The sequence below is a fragment of the Giardia intestinalis genome, chromosome 5, assembly GCF_000002435.2.
Source record: "Giardia intestinalis strain WB C6 chromosome 5, whole genome shotgun sequence".
NCBI lineage: Eukaryota > Fornicata > Diplomonadida > Hexamitidae > Giardia > Giardia duodenalis.
The window spans coordinates 3,136,852-3,158,194 of NC_051860.1; the positions used below are offsets into that span (position 1 = coordinate 3,136,852).

The 21,343-nt window shown below is 47.9% G+C and overlaps 11 protein-coding genes across 11 annotated transcripts; 6 read left to right on the forward strand and 5 right to left on the reverse strand.

Moving 5' to 3' along the window:
- Positions 1–38: 38 nt before the first annotated feature.
- On the reverse strand, positions 39–2,024 carry GL50803_0016279 (Kinase, NEK; the record flags this gene model as incomplete). Its single annotated transcript, XM_001707349.1, has 1 exon — positions 39–2,024. The coding sequence occupies one exon, from the start codon at positions 2,022–2,024 to the stop codon at positions 39–41; it is 1,986 nt and encodes a 661-aa protein (XP_001707401.1).
- Positions 2,025–2,121: 97 nt separating this feature from the next.
- Positions 2,122–3,858, reverse strand: GL50803_004018 (uncharacterized protein; the record flags this gene model as incomplete). Its single annotated transcript, XM_001707348.2, has 1 exon — positions 2,122–3,858. The coding sequence occupies one exon, from the start codon at positions 3,856–3,858 to the stop codon at positions 2,122–2,124; it is 1,737 nt and encodes a 578-aa protein (XP_001707400.2).
- Positions 3,859–3,899: 41 nt separating this feature from the next.
- Positions 3,900–5,579, forward strand: GL50803_004017 (uncharacterized protein; the record flags this gene model as incomplete). The annotated part of the gene is made up of 1 exon (XM_038046094.1): positions 3,900–5,579. The coding sequence occupies one exon, from the start codon at positions 3,900–3,902 to the stop codon at positions 5,577–5,579; it is 1,680 nt and encodes a 559-aa protein (XP_037902331.1).
- Positions 5,580–5,590: 11 nt separating this feature from the next.
- On the forward strand, positions 5,591–7,198 carry GL50803_004016 (uncharacterized protein; the record flags this gene model as incomplete). The annotated part of the gene is made up of 1 exon (XM_001707346.1): positions 5,591–7,198. The coding sequence occupies one exon, from the start codon at positions 5,591–5,593 to the stop codon at positions 7,196–7,198; it is 1,608 nt and encodes a 535-aa protein (XP_001707398.1).
- A 263-nt stretch (positions 7,199–7,461) lies between these two features.
- On the forward strand, positions 7,462–10,218 carry GL50803_0095003 (Kinase, NEK; the record flags this gene model as incomplete). Its single annotated transcript, XM_001707345.1, has 1 exon — positions 7,462–10,218. One exon carries the CDS (start codon positions 7,462–7,464, stop codon positions 10,216–10,218), a length of 2,757 nt encoding a protein of 918 aa, XP_001707397.1.
- Positions 10,219–10,260: 42 nt separating this feature from the next.
- GL50803_0095001 (uncharacterized protein) lies at positions 10,261–12,354 on the reverse strand (the record flags this gene model as incomplete). The annotated part of the gene is made up of 1 exon (XM_038046419.1): positions 10,261–12,354. One exon carries the CDS (start codon positions 12,352–12,354, stop codon positions 10,261–10,263), a length of 2,094 nt encoding a protein of 697 aa, XP_037902332.1.
- Positions 12,355–12,383: 29 nt separating this feature from the next.
- GL50803_0014101 (Ankyrin repeat protein 1) lies at positions 12,384–13,862 on the forward strand (the record flags this gene model as incomplete). Its single annotated transcript, XM_001707344.2, has 1 exon — positions 12,384–13,862. The coding sequence occupies one exon, from the start codon at positions 12,384–12,386 to the stop codon at positions 13,860–13,862; it is 1,479 nt and encodes a 492-aa protein (XP_001707396.2).
- Positions 13,863–13,911: 49 nt separating this feature from the next.
- On the forward strand, positions 13,912–15,246 carry GL50803_006048 (uncharacterized protein; the record flags this gene model as incomplete). The annotated part of the gene is made up of 1 exon (XM_001707343.1): positions 13,912–15,246. The coding sequence occupies one exon, from the start codon at positions 13,912–13,914 to the stop codon at positions 15,244–15,246; it is 1,335 nt and encodes a 444-aa protein (XP_001707395.1).
- A 28-nt stretch (positions 15,247–15,274) lies between these two features.
- GL50803_0014100 (Ankyrin repeat protein 1) lies at positions 15,275–16,486 on the forward strand (the record flags this gene model as incomplete). The annotated part of the gene is made up of 1 exon (XM_001707342.1): positions 15,275–16,486. One exon carries the CDS (start codon positions 15,275–15,277, stop codon positions 16,484–16,486), a length of 1,212 nt encoding a protein of 403 aa, XP_001707394.1.
- Positions 16,487–16,509: 23 nt separating this feature from the next.
- On the reverse strand, positions 16,510–18,333 carry GL50803_0016283 (Amino acid transporter family; the record flags this gene model as incomplete). The annotated part of the gene is made up of 1 exon (XM_001707340.1): positions 16,510–18,333. One exon carries the CDS (start codon positions 18,331–18,333, stop codon positions 16,510–16,512), a length of 1,824 nt encoding a protein of 607 aa, XP_001707392.1.
- A 720-nt stretch (positions 18,334–19,053) lies between these two features.
- On the reverse strand, positions 19,054–21,327 carry GL50803_0014098 (ATP-dependent RNA helicase; the record flags this gene model as incomplete). The annotated part of the gene is made up of 1 exon (XM_001707338.2): positions 19,054–21,327. One exon carries the CDS (start codon positions 21,325–21,327, stop codon positions 19,054–19,056), a length of 2,274 nt encoding a protein of 757 aa, XP_001707390.2.
- Positions 21,328–21,343: the final 16 nt, after the last annotated feature.

Genomic DNA, 21,343 nt, shown 5'->3' on the forward strand with positions numbered 1-21,343 from the left:
GCAGGGATTTACTGCGGAGCACGACGGTGCGTTCTGACTCAAGAAAGGCGTCTCTGCGTCAAAACGCCGCGAGGGATTGAGATTGAATGATGAACTGACTGTGCAGATGAGGTCCTGCCATGGCTATTGACGGGACTATTGCTTCGCACGTGCTGACATGTACGGTTTATTTGACGAAGCTTTTCAATGCAGCGAGTAACAGAGTCTGCATACTTTAAGGATGCAAACCCCTTGGGGTTCCACTTAGCAGATTCATATTTCTCATTATAATCTTCCTGGAGTCTTGCCGGGGAAGGATACGAAAAGTGCCGTACGTTTTCCTTGATTATAGAAAAGGCAGAATGCGATCGTTGTGCAGCACGCTCATCCGGCATATTACGCAAGTCTGTTAAGTTCTGCATTTCTCGGAGCTCTTTAATGGTGCAAAATTCGTCAAACTTCGACAAGGATGCTTCCATCTGTGCGGCCAGAACATCCTCATCTCCATCTATAGGAGTGCTGATTCTGGCAACATCAGTAGTGGCCAGACGCTGTGCTCTAGCAGGCTCCTCACTGCGGGGAGAGCTTGGAGTCGCTGAGAAAGCACGTCTCTTGTCAACAGCTGAATCGGTAGGAAGTGCACATCTTCTATTATAGCGCTCTGGAGAGATGTTACTGTAAAGAATGTAGCCCCGCGACGGAGAAATAGGCTCATCAACCAATCTGCTAGATTGCACTTTATTGGCGTGCCTATCCATTGACCTATCGTTTGAGGCTTCTGGCTCCATGATCCTGATACTGTTTCGGGCAGAAGAATGGGAAGAAGAGTTAATCCGTGGCTTAGCGTCATTGCTATCATCCCCAACTGTTCTAACAACACTTTCAGTAAGAGGAAGGCTCCGCAAGATGTTAAAGAGGTACTCCAGCGAACATTCATCAATACTCCCAGACCATGATAGCTTGCAAAGAAGCTGCTTCAACTCGTCACAAGTTTCAACCCTAAAAAGAAGCTTTCTAGCTATATCGCTGGGCACGTACAGTTCCCTTTTCAAATCATCCGACAAAATATCTTTGAAACAGGGATTACGGAGGAGTTGAGATGCTCTAGGTCGAGCGGCTGGGTTTATGGTCAGCATGGCCTCCACCAGCTTAACTAACTCAGAGGATCTCCCCGGCAAGCATATGCCGAAACGATTTTCTCCCGAAAAGTATGCCTTTTGGACATCGGTATTGGGGAAAAGGCGCTCCGTAGTGGCCATCTCATAAACAACGCATCCAAGAGCCCAGATATCATTCTCCACCCCAGCTACAGAATAGTACGCTTCAGGAGCCCTGTATCCTGGCGCTCCAGCAAAGCCCGACTCCTCTGTGTTAGTAACGTAGTCAAGGGTAATGTTCTTCAACTGCCTCAGCTCCTCTTCATCAAACTGTGCCGCCATAGTAAAGTCTGCTAGCTTGATGTTATTATCGTAGTCCAACAAGATGTTATCTGGCTTGATGTCACGGTGGGGTATGGGGAAGTGAATACGTGCACTGTCCACGGTACCCTGATCATCTTCTGTGTTGCCAGATTTGTCGTCTATGCAGCTTGGCCGTCTACTGGTCGATCTGGAAAGTAATTCAGGGATTTTGTACCATGCTTCTGTCGATGGATCGTGCAGATAATGCAGAGCACTGAGAAGTTGGTACGTGTACTTCCATATGTCTGCCTCAGGAATGGGTTCCCTGCGTCTGCGGTGGCTCTGAATAAGCTTCTTGAGAGAGTATTTCATGAGAGGCATAATAATATTGATTGTTTGCAGCCTGCTGTCAATGACGACTTCCCGTACGGGGAGGATGTATGGGTGATGGAATCCCTGCATTAGGTAGCCCTCCCTAGACATCCCATAGTACTCCTTGCTGTCTCGGTCAATATCGCCATAATAGATAATTTTGACCACCAACTCCTCTCCAGTCGCCCTATCCATGCAATGGTGTATCTTTGCCTGTGTTCCCATGCCAATCATTGCCGCTACGTCATACTTTAAGGCGATTTTGCTCTGCATTGGCTTCTGTTGCAACTTTTTTACCCTTTGATTTACTGACTTTCGTTGTAAGCGCCCAAAAGACTTGTCGCCCAGGCTGATACTTCCCTTTGACGAACTAGTACTGCCCTTCGATGATGTTATTCTGAGAGACGTTGGCGTTATTTCTTTTCATTTGCTCTGGGTTATGGAGGCGCATGACCTCGGATCCGGGCTGATTGGTGACGTCGCGCTCTGCTCCTGCATACTGTCGAAGACGCTCAACAACAATCCTGTCTATGTCCTCGTCGCAAAGCTCAAAGTTGTCCACGGCGGTCTTGATGCGGGCACCTGCTTCTCTGCGCAGCGCACTCTCTATGGATTTAAAGATCTCGTCTTCTCTGCTGCGTTTCCAGTTGCGAGCCTCAGAGTTAGTGACCATCTTATTAATCTTCAGTCGGAACTGCTTGGCTTCTTCTGCTTCCTTCATGAGGGCGAGGTCGTTTGCTTTCTTGGTTGCAAGAGCCTCCTTTAGTATTCGCTCCTGGCGTAGCTGCTCATTTAGCTCGTCCCTCTTCCACTTTGCCTCGAGCCGGAGGTTTTCCCGCTCGACAGCAAGCGCTCTCTTTAGGGTTTGAGCTATGCGGCCCTCGAGCTTGTAGTAGTATGAGACTTCTTGCTGATGTATCTCCTGCATTACCTTGTAGATCATCTTGTGCAGTTTTATCTTCATCCTCTCCTCTTCGAATTGGATTGTTTTCTGTTGTGTTAGAGATCGAGGCTCGGTTGGCGTCCTCGGTGTTCTGGATGCTCCTCGTCCAGAGCCAGTACCGGGTGTGACAGGTGTGCGCAGCTGTCGTGACCGAGAGGTTGTTGAGCGATAGGGGGACATGGACTTGGAAGGAGACGCGCCACTGTAGGCTGCTGCCCGAGTGTTAGCACTTACGGATCTGTCTGCAAGGGCCACCACAAAATTGCGGAGGTACTTATCGTAGTAGAGATCTACCATTTCACGCACTTCCTGATTGAGTGCCTCTTGGTCAACAACAGACTTTCTACTCCCCTTTTGGTGAGCACTGATAGTTGCCCGAGACGGAGTGTTCGAACTGGTGCTGGGTCGAGACAGCGCCATAGTTCTGTATGGCGGAGATCTATGCTCAATACTGGGGGTTGATTGATTGACTCCTTTGTTCCCTCTAATGGGAGAGCTAGAGTCCCCTAAATAAGAAGAACTAACGGACTGATTCTGAGAAGAACGCTGTGGCGGATTGACAGAATCAGTTATTAGTAGGGACCCGTTGAGATTTCCCGACGCCCCAACACCAATAGGTCCAATGGATGCTTGATGGCTATCTGCCTCGGCATACCTATCTAGGATCTGCTTTGCAGATAGAATACCCTTTGGATCCTCGTACTTCTTCTGCTGCTCCATATACTCAGCTTGTCGCTCCATCAAATCCCGTGACTCTAGTTCCATCTGCATCTTAAGCAACTTCGTGGCGACCGCTTCCGACATCATCGGGTAACTGGGCATGTCCTCGCTCTTAATAAGCGTGTATACTATCTCTAGAAGCAGGACACAGTCGAAAAGCTGGTGCTCTTTGAGTCCCTTTGGAGATATGTGATTCGTGGTGATACCCAGTTTGCTTTCAATGTATGAAAGCAGGCTAACTTCTTTGGCATACGCACGCATGGATGACGTCAGAGATTGCGGAGTGGGAAAGCGGTCCAGCTTGAAGTAGACAAGTGCTAGCTGGTTCACGACCTCAAACGTAATCTGGCTTGTGTCCGAGAGTATGTTCTTGATTCCAAGCTTGCGGAGCAATATATTAATGCAGGACAGGGCCTGGGCCTTGTAAGAGTCCACGCTGGACATTGGATTTCCAGAATAAAATTTCTTTTCTTCCGCAAATTTCCATGGAGACCGGAGTGGGCTCAGAGCAACACTGGGGATTATGCCCAGGGCTTCGCGCATCATCGTGTCAAGGTATTTCTCCAGATTTATTAGAGTGTACCCTCTTTGTTGACATGGGCGATCTACGTTATTTATTTGCTAATATATGTGATATTGTCCGGGCCGTCAAAGGGGGCAAGCAGTGTCGTGTGTTTCTTTATGAGAGGCATGCACATCTACTATGTAAGTTGATTGTCAAGCTCATCCTCTTACTTCTTATTGGTCAGGAGACAGACGTCAACTCCAAGATCGAGCTAGCCCACTGCTATTCGGAGATCCACGGGAACACATTTATCTCAGCAGATGCCAAAGAGCTTTTAAAGTCCGCATTGAAGATAGCATTAGCACTATTTTCTCCTGGATATCGATCCAAGCTCTCTGATGCACACAGAAAGACTTATCTGGCAGCAGCTAATGTTCTTGATTTTCGAAGCTATTTAAAGCGCGGCGATCAAGACGATTTCTATAGTATTCTTCATTCTATGCTAGAAGAATGCACGGTGAAGCAGGCAGCACCAGACGATGGGAAAGCAGTCTATCGCAAGAATAGTCACACCCTGACCCCTGGGGTCGAGAAGATAGAGGCGGTGATGGGCCCAGGTGATGCGTTTGACAAGCGTTTGAGAGACTTCTATCTGGAGAGATATGATGTGCGTGCAAATGTCTGCATGTGGGACAAGCACATGCACTTAGCTAGTCGCCTGGCCGTTATACACGACCCTTTCTTTCAGTCGTTTCGTACCTCGGGGATTTCATACCTAAGAGCCTACTACCGTGGAGCTGCAGTCCTGGGCAACACCGAGGAGGCCCTTCCAGTGGCGCGGCGTGCAGCAACTACCCAGGAATCCAAAATGTACTGTGGCGAGGACAATCCGCTTCTTCTTTCGAGAACCGTCGAAGGGTCAAAGGTTTCAACTACTGGATATAGAGGAGACATTCTTCTAGGTCCCTGGTTCGAGGTCGGTTACAATGTGCACTACTGCTTTCCAGACTATTTTGAGCAGGTCCTGAAGCCCACAATGCATCGAGAACCTAATGCTACCGTACCACTAGTTTCCGACCTGCACGAGTTGACGACTCTGGAAGACTTTGAGCTCTATCGTGTGTACTCCCCCACGGGCCCGTCATCCTTTGAAGGGATCTTCTCCAGCGTAGAGATATCTGTCTTTAATCTATGTGTCTGCTCTTCTCTGCTCTGGGAGCTAGTAGATGCATACAGTACCTTGGACAGGTCACAGCCCACTGGCCCCATTGTCTTGCTCACCGGTGACTTCGGGTCCAGGGTTGGGACCATCCACAAGACTGCCAATCTCTTCACTGCTGTCTTCCTGAGCATAGAGGGGTGTCGTCTTCTCCAGTCTCCGGATGTATATCATGCCCAGCTGGAGCCGTGCTTGCGTAAGGGTGCTGGTCACGTACTTATCACTGAGTTAGGACAGTACGTACTGAGACTGCAGCGAGCAGAGGTTCCTCTGTTCAAGGACAAGCTTAAGAGACAATTGACATCTTGTGGCTATGAAGCCTCTGAGGCAACGGCAGTTCTTCCTTTCTTCAATAAATATCCAAAGGAGGAGCAAACAGAGGCTATGGGGACGCACCTTGTTGCTGTTGTTGCAACCGCGAAAACCCCCAATCTTGAATAACTTCCAAAAAAATGTATTCGCTGGGCCTCCCGAATCTTCCTCACACTTACAGATCAGACCGACAGAGATTGTTTGTTGAGGAAGACCGCACATACGTAACACTCAGAGACGAGAAGAGCCACTGTTTGCTCCTTAGTTTAAGAGAAAAAGGTGTTTACCAATATCTTCCCATCCTGGTCTCCACGTCTCAATACATTCTAGTTGAAGATGAGGTAGAATACGCGGATGAAATCGCATGCAACCTGACCTCATCAACGCTGAAGTCTGCTAATTCCATTCGAGCAATTGTAGTTGATGACCCTGCATACAGCTCCTTTATCGCTAGCCCCACTGAGGAACCAAATAGCTCTCTGCAAAAGAACTTTGCTAAGAGTATCACATACCACGCCGTCTACAGCATCAATCCCACCAATCTTATATTGATTCTTTACTCCCGCCTCTCCCTTGATGTGCAGTTCTATCACATTATTTTGAAGAAGAAACTGATTATCAAGGAATATACGCGGATTCTACCCAATGCAGTGTCAGTCTCTGCTGTTGTCGAAACAATGAAGGTGGATAACCAGATTTTCATAGGGGCGTACGACCGGCTATACAGTCTCACATTCCCTAGACTAAAGGGTCGCGAGCTTCACATGTTTATTGAGCCTCCAGAAATAAATCTGGTTCTATTTGGCAGGCTTATCTCTGGCTACAAACTTAGTATAAACTTTATCCCCACAAATGCAGTGGTTGGACAGCCTAGCAAAGAGAATTGTGGGCCTGATCTTCCCAGGGAGTCCACGCAGAAGAGCCAACGCAGTGCTGTAGATGGAGAGCTTCTCAATTGCGACGTGGAGCGATTACCCACGCCTTCCGAGAGTGCTATGCTCGCCGCTGATCAGCACCAGGACAATTACAATCCAGTAACTCTGATTAGCACGAACAACGCCGCAACCATGGATCTTGCTGACTTCGGTGCTGTCCCAGACACTCTGGGAGTGGAGGAGGTTAGAGCTGCGTTGCAGAGGGGCAGTGAGGGAGGGCTGCACCGATTTCCATCCAAGGCAGACACTGTGGTCACCCCATTTAATGTGCAGGACACAGAGCACGGTACTAACATATATCCCAATAGTACCGATCATCCTACACGCGCAGTCGCCTGCTCTTCTTATAGTGATGAGGCTAACGCATACATGCGTAATCAGCTACAAAGCATGGTGAGTGCCTCCACGGCGTGTGTGGTATTGATTGGTGGGGTTGTGCGCGCTAACGGAAGAAAGTACAACAACAAGCGCATACTATACATACCGATAAGCAACATGAATAACTGGGTTTATCAGACGCTGGGGGAATCGAAAGCCATATGGCAGGACTGGGACATTTCCTTCTTGGAGCGGGAAAAGATAATAGCATTTGGGGGGCGGCGGCGACGCCTCTCATCCGACCTTCGAGTGATCGACCTATCGAAGGGTACTGTGTACGTATGTAGTCCACTCTATGGGTGTTTGGTTACTCCGAGAAGAAAGGCATCAATCTTCCTTTTCTACGATAAGGGGGTTCGGAAACTGCGAATAGAGTCGGGCTGTACTCAAACAGAAGTATTACGAGATGTGGCGGAGCTTGTTTTGCCGATGTGACCCGGACCTCTGTAAACGGCGCTCTTTAACGATGGGCTTTCCACTTCTACTTTTAACTTTTCTGTGCCCATAGGTTGGTATGAACACCTTTATCCACAAGCAGTGAGAATGCTCAAACGAACGTCTGGGATATTGAAGCTAATTAACACTGAAACTTAATTAATCTTCAAAATCACAAGGCCGAGGAAACTTAGAGGCTTGGCGAGAGTATACTGGTTGTTCCGTACTTTATCTAGGCTTATTTATCTAGGCTCTTAGGGGTAATGAGCAGACCTGGCTTGTATATAGGGCAAGTTATTTACAACTACCGAGTCTTAGAAAAGATTGGTACGGGGAGGTTTGGGACTGTCTATCGCGTCCAGAGAGTGGGTACAAACAAGCTTTTTGCACTGAAATACATAGACCTCAAAATGAGCACAGAGAAAGCCAGAAGGCTGCACATGCGCGAACTACAGTTACTGCCGTATCTTAAGCATCGCAACGTCATAAACTGCTGTGAGGCACACTTAGACAACAATATGACCGCGTATTTGTTCATGGAGCTTGCAATTAGCGATTTGAGTAGCCTCTCTAGGACGTGTGCAGCGGCCTATGCACCTGATTATGAACAGCATATCTGCAGAATCATTGCTGACGTAGCTTCTGGGCTGCACTACCTCCACACCTATCATACCATGGAAGCTGTCTGTGGACAACCAATCGCTGGGCCCACACCAACAAAGATAGTTCACCGCGACATCAAGCCCGAGAACCTCCTTCAGATGGCCGACGGCACAGTGAAGATAGCCGATTTTGGAATCATTGGGCAGTTGAATGTAGAGGAGATGCTCTCCACAGGAGTCGGCACAATCCGGAACTGTGCGCCAGAGATCTTCAAGCTTCTCAAGTACACAGAGAAGATAGATATATGGGCTCTGGGATGCGCCATTTATCGGTTTTGTCATGGGACTGATATCTTTAGTCAGCCCCAAAAGGCCACTACGCTGTCAAGGGTGCGGGAAAGCATGCTTCAGCAACATTCTGCCCTGGCCGACGGAAGAATAGCCTTTGAGTTTCGCGGTTTTTCTCAAGAGCTATGCAATTTAGTGAAGAGCATGTTTGCCATAGATCCCAGCCAGCGTCCCAGTGCCTATGAGATTCTTTGTCATCCTCTTATTAACAGGTGGGTGTACAGAGAACGCTATCTGGACTATAACATCCACAATGACATCCCAGCAATCGCCGGTTATCACGACTTTCATTTAATTGAATGTACACATAACAGCAATATCTATAAAGCAGTATCTAGTCACACAAGGCAGCCTGTGGTGGTAAAGCGGATTCAATTAGAAGACTCTGGGCATGCTCGCTATTTGCAAGATGTTGAACTGCAAATTAGTAGAGAGATCGCCAAAGGGACGTGGAACAATCTTCTTGGTACCATATTGGATGTAATAGATCCGATAGAAGTGCATCCTGGGTGCCAAGAGGCATACATAGTTATGGAATACTATGAGCGGGGAGACTTGAACGAATACTGCAGAGTAGCAAATATAACAAACGAGCAACTGGCAGAAGATTATATTTTAGTGATTATGGCTTCCATTCTGGAAGCCTTGGCATTTCTTCATACACCGAACGCTGCACTTAATAAGCCTGCTATTATTCATAAAGACGTTAAGCCAGGTAACATCCTCTTGACCTCATTTGGTAGCGTGGTACTCATTGACTTTGGATCCGCCACCGAATTGGAAGGCGACTTTCATGAGAGAGACGACTTCATTACAGGCTCATTGATGTACATGGCACCAGAGTTGTTGCGAGGAGAAAGATATAACGAAAAGGTTGATATCTGGTCTCTCGGAATGACTGCCTTGTTCCTTTGCGAAAGCCACTATCTAGTTGTTGGATCTACGGCCGGCGCAATACTAAGTAGCATAGAGAGTATATTTCGTAGTGACTATAGGATACCAAGTAGATATAGTGATGGGCTTAACTCCTTGATCATGATGATGCTCCAATGTGATGTGCAGGAACGACCCTCGGCGCAGGCTCTGTTGAAGCACCCTCTGATTGCCGCTAACAGACCAAACTCTTCAGTGGACAGACACGGGAAGTGTCCAGTGATTCGTGCCATCGAAGCTCGTAAGGAAATAACACACTCCTTAGCGACACGCTATCCAGACACAGTGGATTCCTCAGGGATGTTTGCCTTAGCGCATGCTGCAAAGTACTGGGACTCAGCCGCCATTCGCATCCTATTGGATATCCAGAAGAAGATGGTGACACTTCACAAGCAATTCACACCCCTAATGGTATTTCTCTTATCATTACAACTATCTCGTGAGAAAGATGTGGTGAGCAATCTCGAAAAGATTGAGGAGTGCTTTGAACTTTTAGTACCCTCATTTGCTCGACTTCAAGATGCAACGGGGTATACAGCCCTCATGTGGACTATCCGTCTATATACGCAGATTAAAGAATCCGGCACACCAGAATCAACTACCTGCGAGGTGCTTCTGAAGTTTATTCCGCGGCTTATCCAAATGGAGCAAGGGGTGGTTCGATCGACTGGAGGCACGGCTCTCATGTTAGCCGCGGAGCTGGGATGTCTCGAGGCCGTTGAAGAGTTTGTCCGTATGAACGCAGAGCTCGGCATGCAGAAGCCCAATGGAGTCACGGCGCTAATGATTGCAATCAGAAAAGGGCATAACAGCATCGTCAATCTTTTGGTTGAGCGGGAGCACTCACACACAGTAACTGATCCTCCAGGGTTCACCGCCCTCATGCTCGCTGTGTTGGCCCAGAACACTAAGGCGGTGGAGCGCCTACTGGCATTCGAGGCACAGAGGGCAACAAACGACGGGGTGACCGCATTGATGATCGCCGCGGAGATAGGCAAGTCGGAAATACTCGATCTTTTAGCTCCAGCAGAATACGGCCTACTAGACAAAAACCACAATACAGCCGTGGACTATGCGTGTAGTAATGAAGTGGGGATTTATCTACAGAGATATGCCAAGGGTGATAGTAACCTATAGCGTAGCAATGCACGTGCTACTAGGCTATCACAACTACTAAAACTAGATAGGGGTGGAGTAGAAGTTCCTTATAACTGAGATAACATGCTCAAGCTCTCTTAGCGTGCTATCATAGAGAGCAAGATCAGTTTGCAACACCGTGAGCTGAGAGTCATTAGTTTCGATTAGAGTGTCAACAGATACGTCTATGGCCGAGTTAAACGACTCGCCTTGCAAGAGATAAGGGGCCATGCTTTTGTAAAGCGCGGAAAGCTTATTAGATATCAACGAGGAAAATACATTGGGTGCCATCACTTCCCGTTGCTTCAGCAGAGTATGCGTATCTACAACCCACCCATCCAGCTGGGCCACCTTGATGCCCTGCACAATCCCTGTACCTCTATCGAGCTTGAGATGTGGGTTAGCGGTACCGCCGAGCTTTGTGACTCCAGAAGGTGTCAGGTATGCGTCTGTCATGTGGTCATTGATGATCCTTTTTGAGAATATCGATTTGAGGCTCTCTTGATAGCCGTCAATACGTGCCAAAAACGAGTCCAAAGCATCAAAAACTTGATTCTGGACCTCCCAATTCCTTGAGAGACAGGTTTTAGTGAACATGGATGTGAAAAAGTGTCTTTTGGAGTGATTTAGAAGCTTAAATAATTCATACACGGATTGGATGCAGTCAACAGAATCCCTCAATTGATGTGAGTACAGTCCTGGTAAGATATCATCACTGTGGGCCACATGAGAAATCACTTTTCGGTGTCGGTGCTCCTCTGTCACCATTCTCTCTGAGACAGAGTCCTGACTCAAGGGGATTGTTGCACCTGTTCTTATTATTTCCTTAAGGCGCATCAGCACTGCACTACTAGAAGACCCCTGCTCAAGCTCTCTGATTGCCAAAGAGTGCGCATACATGTCTCTGAAAGATGTAATCGCAGACAAGGATGAATAGGTGTCTAGGGAAGCATGAATATCACTGAAAACTTTCCATATCCCATCCAGCTTTTCAGTGAGTAATTGCCTGTGCTCTTCTCTACCAGAACTCGTTACAGTAGCCTCTATTTTCTTGTTGGTTCGCTGAATAGTATCAGTAAGGTATTCTATCTGTTGCAATTGGTTTTCTGTTTTCTGTCTAAGTGTGTTTGTTTTGTTCATAGCTGATACTAGCTCGTCAACAAGGCGCTTTGTTCGACGACCGCAATTCTCAAGCTCTCTGCTGTGGTCCTGCAAAAACGAACTGCACCGTTGTAACCCGAAAACCTCTGCCTTCAGGAGAACTGCGCCTAGCTGTGGTGTCTTTGTCATCAAATGCTTAATAACCTGAGATGTGATGTTTTCTGGGGCCAGTTCAAAAGACTCATTACAATAGGTTAGCAAAAGGTCGTTTTCACGCATGCGCAGCAGATCTAGCTCAGCTAGTATTGCTTCTCCCTCCTTAATGTTACGGAGCGTTGCCTTGTACACGAATCCTAAGCGCGGATGAGTATCTGGGTAGGTCTCATTAGACTCTTCAAAGACCTCTTCATCGTCTCGAAGAAATACCTTAAGTTGGTGAATCGCTGACTCTATCTCACTCTTGAGTTGACGGAGGAGGGTGGCAAGCCGATGCTTGGTGCTCATGGTGAACTGTCGTGTAGCCTGCTCCTGTGCAGACAAAAGGTCACGCTCAGAAGTTGCTGTCTCAGATAAATTGGTAGAATCAACCAGAGCCGACCCACATGCGCCTCGAAAAGCGTTCAAGGATTGCACAATTCCATCTAAAGCCTCATTGACCCTTGTTAGATGGACAATTTTAGTTAGTTGGTTTCGTGTGCTTTCTTCGCTCTTTGCATATGTATCTGTGTCCACAAGTACAGACTGCACTAGCTCAAGGAGTTTGGATGGCTGCTCTCCGACTGACATTTGAGTAGACGCGTTCGTGGCAGCAATCTTTTGCTTTTGGAGCTCCATGATGCGGAAAATCTTTCGAATGCGTGTATACTCGCCCGGGCTAACAGTGTGACGCATCAGCTCTTCCTGAAAGCTCTCATTTGATGCTGAAAGGCAATCAAAGTTCTTGGGATGCGGCCGTAGCCTTTCGTCATGCGGAGCATAGCCGAGATCCTTCGTCAGCCAAGTATGAAACTTGATGGATGCCGGTGTGGCACACATTTGGTGTGGAATTAAAAAGTATTCCTTTAATGAATGTTGAGCCTAGCAGGGCCTCAACTGCTTCATATGTGCGTCTAGTAAAACTATATACCCGTAGCCTTGAAAGGTGTGCCAAAATAGGAAGTATGTTTCCATCTGCTACGATAGTTTCTATGTGCCTGAAATGTGCTAAAATACTCGAAACTCTCAAATTATCACATTCCGGACATACACCGGCTTCTTTTTGTGAGGCCCACACGGTGGACGATGCCTGCGGTGTCCAAGATTCATATGCAGTTGCCAGGCCTTTATATGATTTTCTATTCAAGTTGTTAGAGATTGCATCTCAGGTGAGCGATAGTGAACATGCAAGAATGCAATTGAAGGGTATATTAGATAACAGGGAAAACAGATCAGCATCAGAAATTAGAGACAATCTGCAGCGTATATTATCCTTACCTCAACAGCCATGTGCGCCTCCTACAGAGGCGATATGCATTGCATTATTGGCTACTAAAGATATCAATCAAATGGCTTTTCAAATTGAACAGAATTTCGATCAACAAATGGCAGACCTCTATACACTGATGCGCGCCGGCAAGGCCACCTCTACTGAGGTTGAGGACTTTCTTAATGGAGAACGCAACCACTCTAATTTCCGGTTTTATATACTTTTATGCACGTACATAAGCACGGCGGGATTGACTGTCAAAATCAATCAACGAACCGGGACTTTGGTGCAGTGGAAGACCGCCCTGATTGATGCAGCAATCAATAATGACCCCGAACAGGTATACGCGCACCACGACAAGCTATTTCAACAGAGCCAAGAGTGGATAGATCTGGCTGCCAATGGGGGGTCACACAAAGATCATGTCAAGCTGTCGTCTTTCAATTTAACTGCCTTGATGGCCGCTGCGTGGTATGGTCACATCGAGTGTGTAAAGCTTCTCTTGGCGGAAATGGGCCTGCAGGACAAGCTGGGGTATACCGCGCTAATGATGGCTGCACAGAATGGAAGCGTAGACGCAGCCCTACTCCTTCTGGCAGAGGCAGGGTTTTCTGATGAGTCTGGGTTTACGGCACTGATGGCTGCTGCCTCCAACGGGCACACAGAGATTGTAGCTATGCTGGCAAGCAGGGAGTCTCGCATGCAAAACAAGGATGGGTCGACCGCCCTAATGCTAGCAACATCCAGGAACAATATCGACGCAGCACGGATTCTTGCAGAATATGAGGCAGGGATGTGTGATAACGACGGCATGACTGCTCTGATGATAGCATCTGCTAATGGCTGTCTCCAAATTGTCGGGCTCTTATACCCAAAAGAAATAGGGCATCGTGACAAGTCTGGCTGGACAGCAATGATATGGGCTGCCCAGCGATGTGCATATTGGTGTATGAAGCTCCTTCTCCCTTATGAAGGAGAGATCAAGGATAACACGGGAAAGAGCCCAATGGATCATGTAATATGTTCCTCTCATGGAAAGCCTTTAGACAAACAACGGTGTCTTTTTCTTCTCGTCTAAGTGGATGATTTGCTGATAGCAACTTGCTTTTAGTTTCAAAAATTGATTCATGGACAGAGAGAACATTCAGGCCCTTCGACAGTACAGGAAGTTCGCTGACTTGACAGACAGAGACCTGCAAATATTGAACTGGGACACGCGCAGCCAGTTGCTAGCAACGCTGATGGACGGCATCGCCCCCAGCTGCAAGCTTTGCAGGTTGTACTACTCTTGCTCACAGACTATATTGCCACGCAGACACCAAGCAGAACGGGGGGTATTCACCTATGAGGACTATATGGAGACGATGAGCAGGGGCATTCTGGTCGAGCTACGTAAATTGAACTACAGCTTAGAGCACATCTCGCCGGAAATGGTGCGCAGCGGCTCTACAGAAGCATTCAACGAGATCGTGCAGATACTTCTTCGGCACTATAACCCAAATATGGAACCTCCCCCGGAGGCGACTTCTAAACGACCAAAACGGCCCCAGGCTGAGACTGTACACCCTCATGACCATATTTTCTCCGGGGCAGCATACGAGGCTAATGGAGAAGCAGAATCGTGCAACAACCCAGGGCTGGATGCTCCTGATGCTGTGGAGGAAGAGCTTCAGGAGCCGAAACAAAGGCCTTCAGAGCGTAGGCTAGGAAGACAGAAATCTACACAATCACGACAAGGCACGGCTTCGTCTTTTGGCCGCCCTGTTTCCTCAGCTTCTGGTGGGAAAAAGCTCACGGCATTAACCCAACAATTTGAGGCCGTAACTCGGGCGATTATGCTAGATCTTCCCACGGAGTTCAAGAATTGCCTCCAACATTTGCCGCTACCGTATGACCTCAGTCAAGAAGAGATAGAAGGTAGGCGTCTCATGTACGTGAGTGCGCGGCGCCTCTGCATGCTGAAGGCTCAGATAGCATGTCTGGAGGTGTCTCTTCAAAGCTACAAGAAGGGCCTTACCGAGCACAGAGAGCGAATGGATAATGTACTGTCCGCAACGGATAATCTGGAAGCGGCGTGTCGTAAAGCCCTTCGAGAAGCAGGCACCAATGGGTCACTAACCAATGACCTAACGGTTGTCTTGAACAGCTGTCGACACCTGCGGGATACAGCAGAACCGGAGACATTAGATGTAGACTTTTCACTGATCAAAAGACAGCAGTCGCTCCCTGCAGTCCAGGAGCTTGAAGAGCAGGTGGTGCGCCTCTCTGCTGATGTTAGAGCAATGATAGAGCCTGTGCGCACTCTCTTTACCAAGGACTTTGGGCTGGAGCTGAGCCCCCAGAAAGCGAATTTGTATGAGCAATTCCACTCGGCTCTAACACTTTTAGAATATACTACTGTTCGCTTGATTGGGGAGCGCAGCAACGTTGCGACCATAGACGACACCCTTGCCAAAAAATAAGGACGCCTCTGAATTAAAAAACTGCGGCATGAATGTTCGGACTGTGGAGGACTGGTTCGCCGCTGTGGCCTCGGGAGATCAGCCTCTTGTGGCGGGCTATAGTCCACGATTTAAAAAGTCAGTTAATGAGAACGGTATGACGGCCCTTATGGTTGCAGCACAGACAGGAAACACAGAGCTTGCAGCCATTCTTCTTAAGGACGAGCAACAGATAAAGGACAGTCAAGGTCGCACGGCATTGATATATGCCATCCAAAGTGGTCAGTCGCAGCTCTGCCGACTCCTAGCCACCCGTGAACTGGATACGAGCAACTTAAAGAGCCAGTCTCCATTTTCGGTGGCAATTCAGAACGATGCTCACGATTGCCTTGAAGCCATGCTGCAGGCTGTTGGACCCGTTAAGGTAGTGGATAACCCCTTGCTGACTGCGACGTCCGTGGGGTGTCTTCGCTGCCTCAGGATCTTGCTAGAGTATGGCCAGTGTTTCGAGATGAGCGAGTTTGACGAGGCACTCGCTCGAGCAGAGGAGCTGGGTCTTGCGGAGCTTTGTACCGAGCTGGTGAGTTGGAAGCACGAAATCACAGACATAATAGCGATCGCAAACAAAGCCCCTCAGATTTCGAAGGAGAAATTTCACAATACTATCGATACGTCTACCAGAGCACTAGTGGAGAGCCATTTTGTCGATATCTCCGAGGTAAAGCATGATCTCAATGAGCGGATAGCTCATCTGCTCGCAGAGAACAAGGAGCTGCGGGCTATGTTGAAGAACTTAGAAGCTAACAACAAAGTACTGCGCGCTGAGTTGGCCGACGTGCGGACTCAGCAGGAGGACCAGATAGATGGCTACAACCTTGGTGTAGAGGACCCTTGCCTACAACCGCACGGCAACGGCACGACACTTCTCAGCACTGATTTTCCCAACACCAGTTTACAGCCCCCTGTGGATCTTCTCGATGAGGTTCTACCATTCGACGTCACTGAGACGGTCACCCCTTCCATGATCCAAGCCGCACGAAATTTCACGCTGAAAACCAATCCGTATCTACTTTCTCGAAGGCTATTTGGGGAGCAGAGCGCGTGTGACCAATCTTACTCGACGGCTTTTTTGGCCGAGCAGCACAGCATCCCAGAAGACGGTGACAGAAAGAATACAGGGACGGGGCAAGCACACTATAAAGGATCAGCCTATCATCGTAACGCAGGAAATAAACGCAGGAAGGCACACCACACTAAGTAGCTCTTTGTTGTTTGGGTTAGATTTCAGTTAGATTGATTAGGATGATACTCACTGCCATTTGGACATTTTTCTTCTACTTCTGGTGCCAAGTTCAGTATGTTTATAATGAAAGACGATAGGTTATAGATTGTGGCGAGGGCCATGCAGGTACCGAACACGGCATATCGCCACTTGGGCAGCGCAATGTCTGGAAGCCGTCTCCTTCCAGGGCCCTTGCGAATACGTTTCCTGAGACTGGTCTGTTTGCCCTTAGAAGACGACTTCTCAGGCGCGGCGTCGACTGTAGAACTATTCGCCATGTACGATGACTCATTGCAGGTCACGGTCATCTCGGTGAGCTCTGTCCCTGTAGCATTAAGGTTCTTGACGTCCCTGTCGTCGAAGTCTTCTGTAGGCTTTCCCATGGCGCGAATCCGCGGCATGTACATGATGACCATGAGGGGTGCGATCCACGTCACGAAAATGCCGAAGATCGATGCTGCATAGTTAAATATCTCTCCGATGTTGGGGTATAACATGGCTACGCCCATGCACAGCAATGTTACACCAAAGCCAACGGAGTAAAATACAATTGTGTCTGTTCTCCCGTTCATCTTGTTGTATGGAATCCACCGCATTATGGAGGCCCGGACAGGGAGAAGGATGATGGGATACGAGACGATGACAACGCATGACATCGCCACTCGGATGGCAGAAATGATTTTTTCTTCGTTCCCAGGCTTAAATGTGTTTAGAATGTTGTCCTTTGGCCTGGTAAACATAGTGCTGCCAACAATTCCCATAACCAGGTTTATGATTGTGGTTATAGGTACGGATATCATGATTGCAAGCTCCATAATCCTTTTGCGCGCTGTCATCGATTGGCCGCGCATCTCTGCAAACATTGGAGGGATAGAGGAGTGGACCAAATACAGTGTAATAGGGAACGCAGCATATATCATAAAGTGTAGAGAACTCGGCGGGTAGGGTTTTACGTGTATCAAACACTTTTCAGTTCCTATAACAGGGGTCCTACTCTTCACATGACTACAAAGTAGCACAACTAGGGTCACCGTGGTGAAGAGGACCATGATGGTGGCGACAATGCTAACATAGTTCAGAAAGTTCAGGCCACGGAAGCATATTAACGGCACTATTATAATGGTAACAATTACAACCGCTATGTAGTGTTGGTGACATTGCGGAGCATACTTCCTTGCATAACACGTGTCGTAGTCGTACCCTATTTGGCCTCCAAACGACGTTATGAACCCGAGTGAGTACTGAGAGGCGATGACGATGTATCCAATCAGATAAGACGATAGAATAAGGGTGTTAGCGACGTCGATGATGGTCGCAAAGACTGGCCCGAAAATAAAAATAAATAGTTCCCTAAATGTTCTACTTTTTGTGTAGTATACAGCCTCGTTGATGGCTATAAAGCTAAAGTAAATTATAACAGCAGATCCTATGAGAATGATTGTCGCGCCGATCAGGCCCATACTGTAAAATGTGTCTCCCAGCGCTAGCATGCCGGCGCCGATGACGCCGTTCACTATGGTCATAGCAGTGTTGAGCCCCATTGCACACATCTTCCCGCTGGAGAGATCCCCGGCCGGGGCCTTGAGTCCTGCTGCATCGCCGCTGAGCTTACTTCTTTTGGCAGCCTTCGGTTGAATGTCCCACTGTTGTGCTCCAGCCTCCTCATCTGCAACGTTGACAACAGACAGCGGGGTGTGCTGTGCTGTGCTGGGAGACGAGCCCCGATAGGGTGTGGAAATCGAAGCAAACGCTTCTCCCGGCGGCACTGCAGGGTGTGCGCACTCAATCCCCATCTCATTGCCCGTTTCCGGAAACCTTTGCTCCATACTTTAAATTTTTTACACAGGAGAATTTCGGTAGGTGTTGTACTAAGTTTGTCGGCTTGAAAATGTTTGTATGCTGGGTCGCTCCCTGCAACCAGGAAGACAGGAGTGCACCGCACATCTTGCCCATCTTGGTCATCTTCTCCTGATAGTTTCAGTGATCTACCTCAAGTAGATTGGCGAGCTACTGCTGCTATCGATGTATCAAGCTATCTAGTGGGTTGACACTTATGATGGCCTATCTTTAGACTATTTACATGATTATCATAACCCTAGTCATAGTCTAAACCAGAGTCTAAAAAAGTCAAAACATTACATGCATCCATTTCATCCCAAAGCAAAAGCTATCTCTCTGCCCTTGCCATCTTGACTACAGAGCAGCAGAACAGATAGCAAGTGGTAAGTCGTTCCTCACAGGCTAATCAAAGAGCACTTTTTTTTGAATTTTTTGAAATAGAATCTAACACGGATGCGTTTTAAAGGTGATCAAGATTGAAATTACTTTCATGTGTTTCACCTAAGACCTTCTGTACAGAGCAGCCAACCACTAGGAGGCAGCTTGTCAAAGTGTACACAGAGACTACGCTCGTTTTGACCGCCAGTTTACTCAGTGACTACAAGAAATGGTGTGGGGCCGGTCATCCTAAAGCTGTAGTCTACAGATCAGGAGTGAGGCTGTGAGGGCGAAAAGGCAGCTAACCAACAGGGTGTCAATCAGCCTATCTACGGCTTCTGCTTGCGCTTGCTCTGCATTTCCTCCTCTGACTCATCAAAAGAGGAGTCATCATAGCTTGACTCTTGTTCAGAGGCTGCTCTTCGCTTGCTCTTCCTCCTGTTCTTTCGTTTATGTGCTTCCCGATCGAAGGAATCGTTATGTGCTATGCGTTGTTGGAGCCTAGAGACGTGAGAGGCTTCATTTGGAAACGTTGTACCGGAGTGTTCTTCACTAGCCGAAGTATATGACGACAGCTCGCTCTCATCGCTTTCGTCTTGAGCTGAATTGTTGGTGTGTTTCGCACTGAAAGCGCCAGACGTAGATTGGCTCTCCTCGTCGCTACTTGTATTAAGAATCTTGTGGCGCCCAGCTTCTCGGGCAATTCGAGCAGCCTCCTCAATGGACCCCTTTAATAACTTTCTCTCTATTTGCTTTTCCCGTTCTTGTTGAAGCTCCTCTTTTTCCTTGGAGCTGAGTACAGATGTGACAATCTTGGTGACCTTTAAGAGATCGTCTCTCTCCTCTTCATCGTCTGCATCAGTATGCTCGCCTTCTGGTTGGCGGATCCCTGTAGCTGATGCCATCTGCTGTTCTGATGCAGGGTGTTGCGTAGATATACCAGGCTGCTTTCCAACTGATAAATTAATATTGCTGGCCAATCCGTAGCTCAATGCTATATCTGTTAGGTTGAGTTCAGATGCCGGGGGAAACACCTCCCGATCACCTTGGACATGGATGGATTTAGCATATGAAACTATCGCTTTTTGTGCTAGGTGCTTTATGTATGTATCTGTGATGCAAAGCTCTGTAAGCTTCTGGCGTATGGACACGACGGTCCTTAGCTTCACCGTCTTCTTCTGATAGTCAATCTTTGCCTCGTCCAGCCTCTTCGTGAACCCCTGCTCCTGATCTGTTAGGAATAGAAGTGAGAAGCCAGGGAGGTTCATTCTTGCTGCACGACCTGCTCTGTGTGCGTAGGTGATCACACCATCTGGACAGTCGAAGTGCACCACCCAGTGAACAATAGGAAGGTCTACACCACGGGCACACATGTCTGTGGTTATAAGGGCAGCTGTGCGCATCCCAGAGAATTCGATAAAGGTATCGTGGCGCTTCCCAGCCTTCATCCTTCCACTGAGGCACATGATAGGTATTCCTGGCTCACAGAGCTTAAAGCTTTCACAGAGAAAAGCTGCCTGGCGGGCTGTAGCAACGAAAATCACGATCTTGCTGTTGCTCTTGCTCTTTAGAAAGCTAAACAGAATGTCTATCTTGTCTGCCGGATGTACTGTCATGATGATGTTTGTCAAATTTGGAGGGAGCTTTATACCTCCCGTGTCTGGGCAAGAAGAGGTAACAAACTGTATGTTCTCTCCGTATGTATCTGATGTAATGTCTTTCTGTGAGATACCCGCTAACTGTGCCAGTGATATCCCATCAGCTTTGTAGAGATCTTTTCCTTTCGGCTTTTCTTTCAAATCGTCTGTCTCCTGCTGGACAAGCTGATCAAGATTTGCCACTGTCACTACTCCTGTATTCATATCAGCAATCTTCAACATGTGCTCTGCTATTCCAAAGTACTTTATTAATTTGATGATGGCCTTGCGCACAAGAGGCGTTTCTATTGCCGTAAAGAAGCCTAGCCAGAGCTGCTCGCTCTGCTGTGGTATGTACTTTATGATAGAAAAAATATCAGCATAGAATCCCTTTTCAAGTAGGTTATCAACCTCGTCAAAGATCAGAACGCGAAGATTGTCAGCTGAAAACTGGATGCAAGAGGAAAGCTGGTGGAGAAGCCTGCCTGGAGTAGCTATTATGACATTCATAGACATGAGCACACGTTGCTCTTCCTTGACGTCGTGGCCGCCAGTGATGAGGCCGACAGACATTTTGTATTTTCGCCCGAGAACGTTGAGGACAGTGAAGGTCTGGACACAAAGCTCGGCTGTAGGAAGAAGAATGAGCGCGCCCAGGCCGTCTAGACGCTGCCATTGAAGGGATATAAGCCGCTGAAGTAAGGGTATCAGGAACGCTAGAGTCTTGCCACTACCCGTCCTGCTGAGCCCGAAAACGGCCACAGACTCTCCTGTAAACAGAGGAATAGTGTACCTTTGAATTGGGGTCATCGTCTTAAAACCGCTCTGGGCGAGGTTGTGCTTGAGGGTTTCGTCTATGTCTAGTGTTTGAAACGAATGTTCTTGAACATTCTCCTGTTTAGTATCCTCAGCAGGAGCCAAGAGCGACGGCCCCCTGCGATATGCGCGCCGCTTGTGAGTGGGCATAACTTGAATTATTTTC